This window comes from Coregonus lavaretus, assembly GCF_964263955.1.
Source record: "Coregonus lavaretus genome assembly, chromosome: 24".
Lineage (NCBI taxonomy): Eukaryota > Metazoa > Chordata > Actinopteri > Salmoniformes > Salmonidae > Coregonus > Coregonus lavaretus.
In genome coordinates, this window is record NC_140011.1 from 24,746,537 (window position 1) to 24,759,975 (window position 13,439).

General features: G+C 42.8%; 1 protein-coding gene across 1 annotated transcript in view; it reads left to right on the forward strand.

The window, feature by feature from the left end:
- The window catches only part of LOC311099808 (astrotactin-2-like), a gene marked incomplete at both ends in the record, with an annotated part of 71,606 nt that extends 59,482 nt beyond the window's left edge, over window positions 1-12,124 (forward strand). The window contains 3 exons of the mRNA XM_084140557.1: window positions 5,993-6,093; window positions 6,393-6,576; window positions 11,887-12,124. Of these exons, the coding sequence (XP_083996683.1) occupies window positions 5,993-6,093; window positions 6,393-6,576; window positions 11,887-12,124 (523 nt within the window). The remainder of the gene's footprint in view (window positions 1-5,992; window positions 6,094-6,392; window positions 6,577-11,886) is intronic.
- Between the last annotated feature and the right edge of the window lie 1,315 nt (window positions 12,125-13,439).

Consider the following 13,439-nt stretch of genomic DNA (forward strand, 5'->3'; position numbering starts at 1 on the left):
TTTCATCTCTTCACATTCCCACTAATAGGCTTTTATTTTTACTCTATCTTGATACTCACCCAAGACAAGAACTCAACTAAGTGAATCCCCTTTGCAAAATGAAACCCCTTCAAAGTTTACTAACAGCTGTCCATGGTAACCCTAAAGTGTTCTCCGCTAACCCTAATGCGATGTACGGTTGTCTATACCCCTCACACATGCTTAAGTGAGGGACTCAAGGCTGTACTTATGTCTGTCCATAAATTAAGGAGTGCTTCAACTGCTGAACATATTAGTATGTGTCAGTGGGTTCAGACGTGTGCATGCAACTGATTGACCTGCCACAGTGTGTGTGTGTGTTTCCTCCTTGCATGTCCTCAGTGCTGCTTAATGTGTTATGGTTCTGAGTCTTTATGACTAATTGTCATGTCTATAGAAGGATTAGGAGTGGTCTGTCTGTCTGTCTATTTGCTAACCGGCCCAGACTATGAGCACCAGACAGACCCTGGTCAATGGCTCCAGTCTCCTCCAGTTTCTGTGTGACACAAATACAATGTTGGTCAGTTGGTTGGTTGTGATGCTCGTTATTCACCATGACCACGTTTTCCTCCATTGCAAAAGGCCTCATGACAAACGGAACAATAACGGAAACAATAACACTAGCATCCACCACTTCCACCCTGGTGAGACCAAAATATGTGCCGCCCGCCTAATACGAGCCAGCTGTGTTCTGGCTGGAGGGAATTAAAACATGGCCTATACAAATCACATTGCCAAAGGGAGTACAGACACTCAGGGAAAGTATGTGGTGCTGGCCGGGTGATATTTGTCAAGTCATACTTGTTTAGGAAAGATGCAAAAATTACAACAATGCCATTGGTTAACAAGGAGGGCTTTTTTGTGGTAATTGAAAATACTGAACTCATGAAAGTGTGGTCAGAAAATGATGAGGTGAACTGGGTTAGAACGAGCTGCGAGTCAGACGGAGAACAATGTACAGTGGGGTAAAAAAGTATTTAGTCAGCCACCAATTGTGCAAGTTCTCCCACTTAAAAAGATGAGAGAGGCCTGTAATTTTCATCATAGGTACACGTCAACTATGACAGACAAATTGAGGGAAAAAAATCCAGAAAATCACATTGTAGGATTTTTTATGAATTTATTTGCAAATTATGGTGGAAAATAAGTATTTGGTCACCTACAAACAAGCAAGATTTCTGGCTCTCACAGACCTGTAACTTCTTCTTTAAGAGGCTCCTCTGTCCTCCACTCGTTACCTGTATTAATGGCACCTGTTTGAACTTGTTATCAGTATAAAAGACACCTGTCCACAACCTCAAACAGTCACACTCCAAACTCCACTATGGCCAAGACCAAAGAGCTGTCAAAGGACACCAGAAACAAAATTGTAGACCTGCACCAGGCTGGGAAGACTGAATCTGCAATAGGTAAGCAGCTTGGTTTGAAGAAATCAACTGTGGGAGCAATTATTAGGAAATGGAAGACATACAAGACCACTGATAATCTCCCTCGATCTGGGGCTCCACGCAAGATCTCACCCCGTGGGGTCAAAATGATCACAAGAACGGTGAGCAAAAATCCCAGAACCACACGGGGGGACCTAGTGAATGACCTGCAGAGAGCTGGGACCAAAGTAACAAAGCCTACCATCAGTAACACACTACGCCGCCAGGGACTCAAATCCTGCAGTGCCAGACGTGTCCCCCTGCTTAAGCCAGTACATGTCCAGGCCCGTCTGAAGTTTGCTAGAGTGCATTTGGATGATCCAGAAGAGGATTGGGAGAATGTCATATGGTCAGATGAAACCAAAATAGAACTTTTTGGTAAAAACTCAACTCGTCGTGTTTGGAGGACAAAGAATGCTGAGTTGCATCCAAAGAACACCATACCTACTGTGAAGCATGGGGGTGGAAACATCATGCTTTGGGGCTGTTTTTCTGCAAAGGGACCAGGACGACTGATCCGTGTAAAGGAAAGAATGAATGGGGCCATGTATTGTGAGATTTTGAGTGAAAACCTCCTTCCATCAGCAAGGGCATTGAAGATGAAACGTGTCTGGGTCTTTCAGCATGACAATGATCCCAAACACACCGCCCGGGCAACGAAGGAGTGGCTTCGTAAGAAGCATTTCAAGGTCCTGGAGTGGCCTAGCCAGTCTCCAGATCTCAACCCCATAGAAAATCTTTGGAGGGAGTTGAAAGTCCGTGTTGCCCAGCGACAGCTCCAAAACATCACTGCTCTAGAGGAGATCTGCATGGAGCAATGGGCCAAAATACCAGCAACAGTGTGTGAAAACCTTGTGAAGACTTACAGAAAACGTTTGACCTGTGTCATTGCCAACAAAGGGTATATAACAAAGTATTGAGAAACTTTTGTTATTGACCAAATACTTATTTTCCACCATAATTTGCAAATAAATTCATTAAAAATCCTACAATGTGATTTTCTAGATTTATTTTTCTCATTTTGTCTGTCATAGTTGACGTGTACCTATGATGAAAATTACAGGCCTCTCTCATCTTTTTAAGTGGGAGAACTTGCACAATTGGTGGCTGACTAAATACAATTATCCTATCAGAAGCTTCTAAAGCCATGACATCATTTTCTGGAATTTTCCAAACTGTTTAAAGGCACAGTCAACTTAGTGTATGTAAACTTTTGACCCACTGGAATTGTGATACAATTAATTATAAGTTAAATAATCTGTCTGTAAACAATTGTTGGAAAAGTTACTTGTGTCATGCACAAAATAGATGTCATAACCGATTTGCCAAAACTATAGTGTGTTAACAAGACATTTGTGGAGTGGTTGAAAAACAAGTTTTAATGACTCCAACCTAGTGTATGTAAACTTCCGACTTCAACTGTACAAACAACCAAGTAGCAGCCAGACAGCCTTGGAGCGGAGCGATGGATAGAACGGGAGGAAAAGACAAAGGGAATCAGAGAGGCAAGACAGATAGATACTGTGAGAGATGGATGGACGGAGAGAGCAAGAGAGAGAGAGAGGGATTGTGTGGAGGGTTGGGTGTATGTTGCCAGTATGTTACCCTCTGTTTTTACATTCTCGTGGCAAGCCAGACCACAGCGCTCTCTTTGTTCTCCCAGGCGATCCTTATCAATGCCAGTGGTGAAGCCTGCTACCGCAGACTCCCAGTCTATCCACTCACACTCCACTCAGCTGCACTGTGGGTAACAGGCCCATTCATCCAGATCCAGCTAGCGCATCTGATCGGCCATCTTGGATCTTGGATGGGAGTCTGATCAACAGGCTTTGTATGCCTGACTGTAGTGTTAACATCACTACGGGGAAGAAAGCAGCCAAAATACCTTTTGTGGTCATCTTTGGGGAAAAAACACAAAGGCTAGAGAAAGTTTCTGTTGTAGTCTCCTTTCACTATAATAATGAGAGCTTTTGTCCCACTGTTGGTCTTTGAGAGGCTTAATTTCAGAGTGGGGGTTTTAATATAGAATAGCACTGTGATTAAGCTGCGGAGCAAAGTACCTGTCTTCGATGCCAACCACTTAAACAACCAAAAACAGCAACGCGCTGGCAAGCTGCGTTATTATTCTAGATGAATAACAAGATCGGACAAACTATGCGAACAATGTCTTAACAGGCTGCATTACAAACAAAACAATCAGTTGGTGGTATTAAAACACAGGCTCTTCAAACAAAAGGCAGACTTACAGAAAGCAAGACATTAAATTGGGGCTCTGCCAGTGAAATACCATTGCGAAACAGTGGAAGGAAAATGCATGATAGACCATATGACCAAAAGTATGTGGACACCTGCTCGTCGAACATCTCATTCCAAAATCATGGCCATTAAAATGGACTTGGTCCCCCCTTTGCTGCTATAACAGTCTCCACTCTTCTGGGAAGGCTTTCCACTAGATATTGGAATATTGCTGTGAGGACTTGCTTCCATTCAGCCACAAGAACATTAGTGAGGTCAAGCACTGATGTTGGGGAATTAGGCCTGGCTCGCAGTCGGCGTTCCAATTCATCTCAAAGGTGTTCGATGGGGTTGAGGTCAGCACTCTGTGCAGGCCAGTCAAGTTGTTCCACACGTTCTCGACAAACCATTTCTGTATGGACATCGCTTTGTGCATGGGGGGCATTGTCATGCTGAAACAGGAAAGGACCTTCCACAAAGTTGAAAAACAGTCCCAGACCATTATTCCTCTATGCATTCGGGCAAGTAGCGTTCTCCTGGCATCCGCCAAACCCAGATTCTTCCGTCGAACTGCCAGATGGTGAAGCGTGATTCATCACTCCAGAGAACGCGTTTCCACTGCTCCAGAGTCCAATGGCGGTGAGCTTTACATCACTCCAGCCAACGCTTGGCATTGCGCATGGTGATCTTAGGCTTGTGTGCGGAAACCCATTTCATGAAGCTCCCGACAAACAGTTATTGTGCTGACATTGCTTCCAGAGGCAGTTAGTGTTGTGAGTGTTAGTTAGTGAGTGTTGCAACCGAGGACAGACCATTTTTACTCACTACACGCTACAGCACTCAGCGGTCCCGTTCTGTGAGCATGTGTGGCCTACCACTTCGCAGCTGAGCCGTTGTTGCTCCTAGACGTTTCCACTTCACAATAACAGCACTTACAGTTGACCTGGGCAGCTCTAACATGGCAGAAATTTGACGAACTGACTTGTTGGAAAGGTGGCATCCTATGAAGGTGCCACATTGAAAGTCACTGAGCTCTTTAGTAAGACCATTCTACTGGCAGTGTTTGTCTATGGAGATTGCATGGCGGTTTGCTCAATTTTATACACCTGTCAGCAACGGGTGTGGCTGAAATAGCCGAATCCACTAATTTGAAGGGGTGTCCACATACTTTGTATATATAGTGTATTTGTTGTTTTGCATTTTCAATCATGAACAATATTCATTTTCACTGATGTATTCTTCTGGACAAACCGTCCTATTCCCATCGGTTTTGCAGTTTAGATAATGGTCAATTTTGATGATTCACAGAAATGAGTTTTAAAAAACAGTCAGTCCAAATATTTTTTTTTTTTAGAACATTACTTTGTTTTCATTCATCTTCCCCAACACACTTTTATCGATGAGCCACCATTTCAACTTAAAGTATAGACCCTAGAAATAGAATGCAAAGATTAACAAGTACTGCTTGACTTTATCCATGCCAATGGACCATCAAGGTATGGTTAATTTGGGATTGTCCAATCAGCTCTGGCTGGACATTCCAGCATCCTTACATGCACATATCCATTTATGCATGTTGGTAGTTCATGTCTCATTGACAGCCATCATCTCTCTAAAAGCTACTCCTATGAGACAGACTGGACGACCTACAGTACAGCACTTCACAGGAGACCATCTCTCCAATGATCTAGCAGCACCCTATGACATCAGGGAGCAACATGGCTGTACTGTACTAGCCACTGCCACTGGGAGGTCCTGGGGTACTCTAGGTACTCTGAGGCCTTAATATATGAGCAGGAACTCCGTCATCAGAGGAAGTTAGAGTTCCATTTACGGGAGCTATTAGGTGTTTTGGCAGTGCTGCCAACAAGCTGGTCTGTCCTCTGCTGTAGCTTCACCTACCAGGCAGGGCCACTTACTGACCTAATGGAATCCCCTGGAATCCTCACCCGCTCCTGAGTCCTGGGTCCTGACCTGGCTCTGAGTTGTGGCTTTTTTCAAACAGAGTTCAGGGGCTGTCAACATTGGCTTATAGAAATGCTGTGCAAAGTGTAGGAAACAGGTACACTGGGTAAACTCTGTACATCTAGCTTTGAAAGGAGGTTGGGATGGGATGGCTGGAGCAACATAGGGTTTTTTTCAGTGTCAAGAGGCCTGTTTCTTTTGAGCTCCTTTGTTTTCACTCATACGGTAAGAGTACATATGAATGTGGTTTTAAAAAGGTTGTTAATTGTTGTAGACATATTAAAGATGTCAGCTCTAATATTATTTATATTCTTTGTTTATTCTCTCTCTTTCTCTTTCTCTCTCAGGTTCACTCTATATGCTGTGGATAGTCGAGGGAGTCGTTCAGAGTCTAGCTTCGTCTCAGTGCGGACCTCTTGTCCCATGGTAGACGACAGCAGAGCAGAAGGTACTCCTTCTCACACTCCCCTTTCACACTTCATTTTCTCTTGCTATACTCTGTCCATCCCAAAACCTTTACACATCCATCCCTATCTCTCTCCAATAGACAATATCACTTTTTTATTCTTATTTTATTTATTTATTCTAGCACCAGAGTTATCACCAGCACCTAGGTTTTACTTGTGATAGTGATCTTGGGTTGACTTGCCCACCTTAATTTGATATCCTTATCCCAAGATCACCTGTGTCTTTCAAATGAGTGTCTTCCAAATGACTTCTCCCCTCTTCGTCCTCCTCCTGTGTCAGAGATAGCAGACAAGGTGTATAACCTGTACAATGGCTACACCAGCGGCAAGGAGCAGCAGACGGCCTACAACACTCTGATGGAGATTCCACCTCCGCTGCTTTACAGGGTGCAGCACCACTACAACTCCCACTATGAGAAGTTTGGAGACTTCGTCTGGCGGAGCGAAGACGAGCTGGGACCCAGGTAAGGCTTGGAAAGGCTTGGACACTTCTCAGGTGTCACTGTGATTCTGGTGTCCCCACAACATCTGGTGTCACCTTTTGCTTGGCATCAGTGTCACTTCAAATGTCATCTTCCGCTGTCTGTGTGGGAAGTATCTTAGAAAATGGTGACATGTTGTTTTCTGTGTCCAAAGGTTCCTTGCTGTGGCGCAGATAAAATATTTCATTTGTAACAGATTCTCCCATTGGCCCACAGATTTCAGGTAGAAGTCACAGTCTACCTAATTGGTCCAGATACTTAATCTGTTACTAAGTTTACCTATTTGAGCTAGCAGAACTGCAGTGTTTATGATCATGAAGTAAAAAGGCAATAATCACTAACATTCTCAAGAATGTCTTGGGGTTCTAGGCAGCCTTTGCCAAAAAACCCATGATCGTTTTCACCATCATCTTCAGTTTTCTGAAATGTTTAATCTTTCCATTCCAGTGGATTTGAGAACGGTCGCCTTCCAACCCTGTAACATGAAGTTGTTTTTACAGAAGTCTCATATATCAAGTCAATAATTTGAATGTGTCGGTTACTATAACTCCATTGTTTCTTCATCCATCTTCAAAAAGGTGGATCATGCCTGTAGACACACGTAGACATACACACACCTAACATGTGCATGTATTCATACCCTCACAGACGTGCACCACACACATATACGTAAGCACACAGACACACATGCACACACATGCATGTAAAAACACACACGCACACATACACTCTCTCTCTCACATACACATACACACACACGTGCAAACCACACGAACACACAAACACCCTGGTCAGCAGTAATTTTGGACAGCAAAATATTGGTTTAGGCTTTCGCTGCAAATTCAGGCCCATAAAACCAATCATGAACAGGTTTGTTCCATTGGAGTACCATCTTATAAGGACATAAATCTCATTAAATAATCCACACGCCATATATTTTCATTTACTCAAGTTCATCAGATATTTTTATTTCCTCTCATTTACCTTTTTATCAGATTATGGACCCAATTGGTGACTGGACAAGTGCTAAATCTACAAATTACAGCCTTATTATTACAAGGGAGCCTAGGGCGTAGCCAATGGTCTTGGGCACATGGAATGGGAGTGGCCCGGTGTTGGCAGTTCACGAGTGTTGCGGTTAATAGGGACTGCACTGTTTGTGTATAGTGTGGAATACTCATTCATAAAACCAACTTCTCTGGTTACCCGTAAAGGCCTGAAGCCCCCAGTAAACGCAGGAATGATTTCATAACCACGTCAGGAAAGCGTTGCTCCGATTCCCCGGGCTAGGACTCTTTACCCACACAGAGCTGGAGGACTAGACTGAACCCAAGGGCTCCTTTCAATCCAACCTGCACTGGCGTATTTGCGGTTTTGTTTTCTACAAGTGTTTTCTAAGAGTTTGCAGTGGTCTCCTGGAGCCAATGAGAAGCCGTTTTTTCCTGTGAATGATTACCCAATCAACCAATTGAGAAGCCTATATTTCTCATGATTAGCCAGTCAACTGATTGCTTACTGTTTAATTTGGAGTTAACCCACAAGCTCCCTAAACTCAATAAAAGCTTAAACTTTTGAATCATATGATTGATAAGCATACAAATGCTCAGTTGACCTGAAAAGACCAGGGAAAATATATAGTATGAGGGCTGAATCCAAGGCATTTGGATGACTGACAGTGTACTGTTATTTACTCCCTGAAATTGGCAGGGCAGGGCCTTGTTGGGTTATGTGCACATGACATTCACTTCTGACATTCGCATCAATCAGGGTAAGATTTCACATCAATCGCTTTAAGATTATACAGGGATTGATGTGAGATTTGCATAAGATTTATGAGATGCGTTTACGACTTCATGTGTGTCCTCAGAATGGGCAGTGTAATGTATTTGCTATCTGTTGTTATGGGGGTTCAATGGGGTTCAATACACATTGGGCTGGTAGTGTCTGGCTCGCTCTCCTTTAGATGATAGCACTCAAGACCAGGCATTATCTACTGGGACTGCCTGGGGATCCAGGGTATCACCAAACTAATGGCATTCATGTCATACCAGGCATGTGTGTGCACGCAAACACATACACACACACACACACACACACACACACACACACACACACACACACACACATACCCAGACCTCCACTCGCTGCAATTATCCATTATGGTGGTCTTCCAGCCTTACAGGGCTAGAATAGAGATTACGTTTATAGACAGATGTAGACAATGCATGTGTCATACTCATCTTGAGTTGTTGGCACTTAGAACTGAAGGGTACTACAGACACGTACAAATGGTATATCCTTTTCTCTCTACCAATTCAACGTCCTGGTACAGCATTTTTTCAATATAGCATAAAAGGCTAAAATAACTTTTGAATGTCCAAATCTATAAACACTTCTATGTACAGTATGTGGTCTGTTTATGTGTTGGTTTGTTTGATAACTATTGTCATTAACAGTTATTTAACTCTTACATAACGAAGGTATAGATGTCCCCATTGACTTTTGAAGATTAGGGCATTTGGGTTTTCCTGTCTTTGCATGCCTTCTGTAAGCAGAAGCCGAGTTGTGCAATCAGCCTTTTTTAAGTGTTTCTTTGGGGAAGCGAATTGGTAAGGTCAGCTTTGACTATGAGGTTACATACTTGTTTCGAATTACAGCCCCTATGCCAAACACCACTCTTACGCCAAGCCAAACACTACATTTGACAGTCAACGAACACTAACTAAACTTTCAAGTCCATTTCCTCCTCATTCTCATAAAGATTTCCTGCTGACCCCCGCCTCGGTCTGCCCCCCGAAACAGACCACCCCCGACAAAGCAGTTTTATGTGAATAGACACAGGGGACATTAGCATGAAATGGAGATGGAAAAACTACCGGCTGAAAAAAAGAAAATATTTGGACAGACTCCAGGTTAGGACTCCAGCAGTTCAATAGTTTTGCGATGATGGCAACATTGGGTTTAAAGTTTCAGGCCCCGTGTTTTGTTTTGTCCACATCCATTGCCTGGAAGCGCTCTCCGGCAGCCATAAATAATATCATACATTTGGAAAAAGTTTGTCTTAAAGGAAGATTATGTTTTTTCTTTATTCTGTGATTTGGAAAGGGAAGGTGGCTTTTGCGGGGACCGAGGGGGAGATTAGGGAGTATGTCGGACTCCTGAAGAAGGCATTTGGATGACTGACAGTGTAGGATTACTGAAATTGGCAGCGCAGGGCCTTGTTGGGTTAATATATGAGCCGGCTCTATTAGTGGTGCCTTTTTAAAAGGTAACAGTGTGGCTAAGTGAAATGTGAGCACTCAGCATTTACTCACTATGTCAGGAGATCTGAGAGACTGACGGAGTTACACTGAGACCCAGCCACCGACCGCTAGCATTGTAGCATTGTAGCATTGTCACAGTCAACTCTTACAGTCGCACAACCGCACATATTTCTTGCTCTCGCCATACTCTACATGTACTGTACAGTGTGTTTATATCGATGCATTAGGTAAATTGTGCTCAATGTTATTGTATGTCTTTATGCAGGTTGTTTTTCTGCTTTGGTTTCCATACAGATATAGGATCTTAATTTGAGCCAGTTTGCTACAGCAGGAAAATAATCCTGCAGCAAGAGGAAATGTGAATTATTATGTGGATTATAATTAATGGACATTTTTTTAGGTGTTGATACATTTTTCGTAAGGAAAAATCAAGTCTGAAAATGTCAAAGTAGAAATTACAAACCTCAAATACACTGCAAGTTTTACATTTCCTGCATTGCAGGAAAGGTCTTCTGCAACAGGGTGATCAAATTAAGACCCTACATCTGTATGTATTCATATTCAGTCATTTCTGCTGTAGCAACAGTTTCGCACAAATCTTGAGTGTTTTATTCTCTTGGAAAGGTGCTATTGGCTTACGTTACTCTATTGTATTTATTGGATGAAACAAATGGGTTCTATTCACAATTGTATGATCATCTTACACCATCCTGATAAGATAAATGAATACAGCTGGAACCAAACAGAAAGGGCTGCCTCTCTGGTACTGTATCTTTAGGACTTTGTGAGTTATGATCTCCAATATGAACCTCTCTTGATGAATATGTAGGCATTATTAACCCCCAGTCTTCAATTCACCCTCTTGCACGAGGCCCACTTGCTCATATGTTTGGTGTTATGTTGTTCTAGGCAGTGGAATTTGAAGAAAGAAAGAAGGAAAAAAGGTTGCCCTTTTTCTAACAAGCAAGTGAAAAGGTTGTCTGTGCTCCTATCTTAACCAAAGACTGATGCTGATGCTTAACAGACACCCACTTCTCCAAACAAATGGAAAATGCCTCTATCTATTTTTGATATTTGTATCTGTTCATTTCAACCTAACAACATTCAAGACACATCACACAGAAGAGGTGAGAATGAAGTATGTGAGAATGTCGAGTACTGTAAAGGAATGAGTCCAAGTGTGTTTGTGTGTGCACATGTGTGCGTGCGCACTGTGTGCGCTGCCTGTGTGTGTGTGTGTGCGCGTGCATGCACGCTTACAGCAGTTTATCTGCCTGTCCTGTCTACCTTGAGCTGGCCTCTAACATACCCCCCTCTCGCCAGCGACATGAGCAGGCTGCCAACACACACTGGAGACAGACCTCCTCTCTACTCTAGTCTGGAATTCAATCAAACCTGCTCTGCAACTAACCCACACTGCAGATACACATGAATGAACCTGTTCGTTTTCTAGACTGCTGTTGAATAATTATTCGAGAAAATAATAGTTACAAGTTAATGTGCAGGTAAAGTAGTTTGCCAAGTTCCTGCAGTGGTGGCGGTGATGAGGAGGAGGAGGAGGAGGATGATGATGATGTTGGTGGTGGTGATGATGAGGATGGGGGCACGGGGCGTGGCTAATTATATACACTACGGTACAATACTTGCCTTACTGGTCCATTTGCATGGATATTCTTTAATTATTGCTGCCACATTACCCAACCTGACAAAAAACACACACACATCACAGGCTGCCATAGCAGCGCCCCTGGAGCAAATAGGGCCTTGCTTAAGGGCACAATGGCAGTAGATAGTATATAGGATGTTGAAGCCTCCAGTTGCCGGCTCACTCCCTGCAAATTTCTCCCCAGCCAGCTCGGGGATTCGAACAGGCAATCCTCTGGTTACCCTGTTATTACTGAGCTGTAAAGGGTGAAGTGCTACCGGTATTTAAATCACCATGAAGAAGAAAAAAAATGAAAAAAATGACAACACTGCTGATGCTGACATTAATACTAATGATGACTGTTATGCATCTCTCCCCCCCTAGAAAAGCCCACCTGATCCTGCGCAGGGTGGAAAGGATCAGCCGGTACTGCCGTGCCCTGCTCCGCAGCGCCTACATCCAGAGCCGCACCGACACCATGGCCTACATGTTCTGTCGCAGCGAGGAGGTTCAGCCCCCTAACAGCGTGTGGCACGGCTCCCTGCAAGAGACCCGCACCGCCTGCATGGAGAAACTGATCTCAGTACAGCGCAACACATACGGCAACGCCAAGCTCCGATGAGACAGGCCGCGAGACGACACCACGACAGCCTCCTCCTCCTTGCTTCTGGTCTCTCCACTGACTGGTGTTTTTCCAAACCAGGAGAGCCCTGAAACCTCAACCCGACTGTACATTGTTAGAAGAATTACTGTCAAACGCCCTCAAATCCTTTTTTGAAATTAGAAGAATTTGCTAAGAACAGCTTGAAGAGGAAAGACGTTTTGGATATACATGCCAGTGACTACTGACCACTACTATCAATGAGGAGGAGCGGTGTGAGCATGTAAATTATCATTCAACCCAAAGCAAATTGGTTAGCAAAAAAATACTGAATGTAATATTGCAGTTTCTCATGGTGCTTCGACTCTGGAAGCTTACCAGGGAAACAAACAAACAAACAAAAAACAACTCCCTGTATGTCTCTCCTCTTGGCTGGAGCGACGGGAAGTACACCATTAAGAGTGGTATTGGCATTTAGGTTTTATTTTGTTCATTTGTAATACTTGCGCATATCACCACTTTAACAATGCTTTATATTCTTTTTACAGCAGACAACATAGTGTTTATAATGAAGACTACAAAGAAATCATTCGAGCTGGACTGTGATGTTATCAGCTGTATCGTACGGTGTGTGAGTAACGCTTGGCAGTTAGAAAAGTCCTTAACTAGCCATGTTTCATTTTCTGTTTGTTTGTTTGTGGCTGTTTATCTCCTCACATGTTGACAGACGTGGAGAGCTCCGAAACCGCAGGGAAAACACATCTTTAGTCCATTAATATGGTCATCTGGTAAACAAAGGTGAAGAAAAGAGAAAAGCAAACATTTTTATAGGAAAATCTTTTAAAGAATTTCAAAAGTTTATGCTAAATGTATGGATTGTTTGATTGTATGGATCTTTTAGGATCCCTTCCTTCAAGGAAACTTTTACTTGACTTTCCATCGCTCAATAGCGATGGAAATAAAAAACCAACTCATTGTTTTTTAATTGATTTTCATTTCATGTTATATCAATTGTGATAGTAAATTATTATATTGTAAATATGAAGTTGTAAATAACATATGTATTATTATGTGGCTTTGATTGTCTTTTTTCGAAAGAATGTGAAATATTAAATACTATATCACAAGCATCAGCATTCTTTTCCACAGTAAGGAGAAAGTAGCTCTGTTCAACCAATTGATTCACATCTGCAGCATAGGCTACACTACAGTCCATGGGTTGGAGAGAAATTGAAAGATTATAATGAACCCAAAACACATGCATTCTCTGATGGAATTATTCAAATACAACAGCTGCAAATGTGAACTTGTATGTAATGTCCCTCAGGATTACATG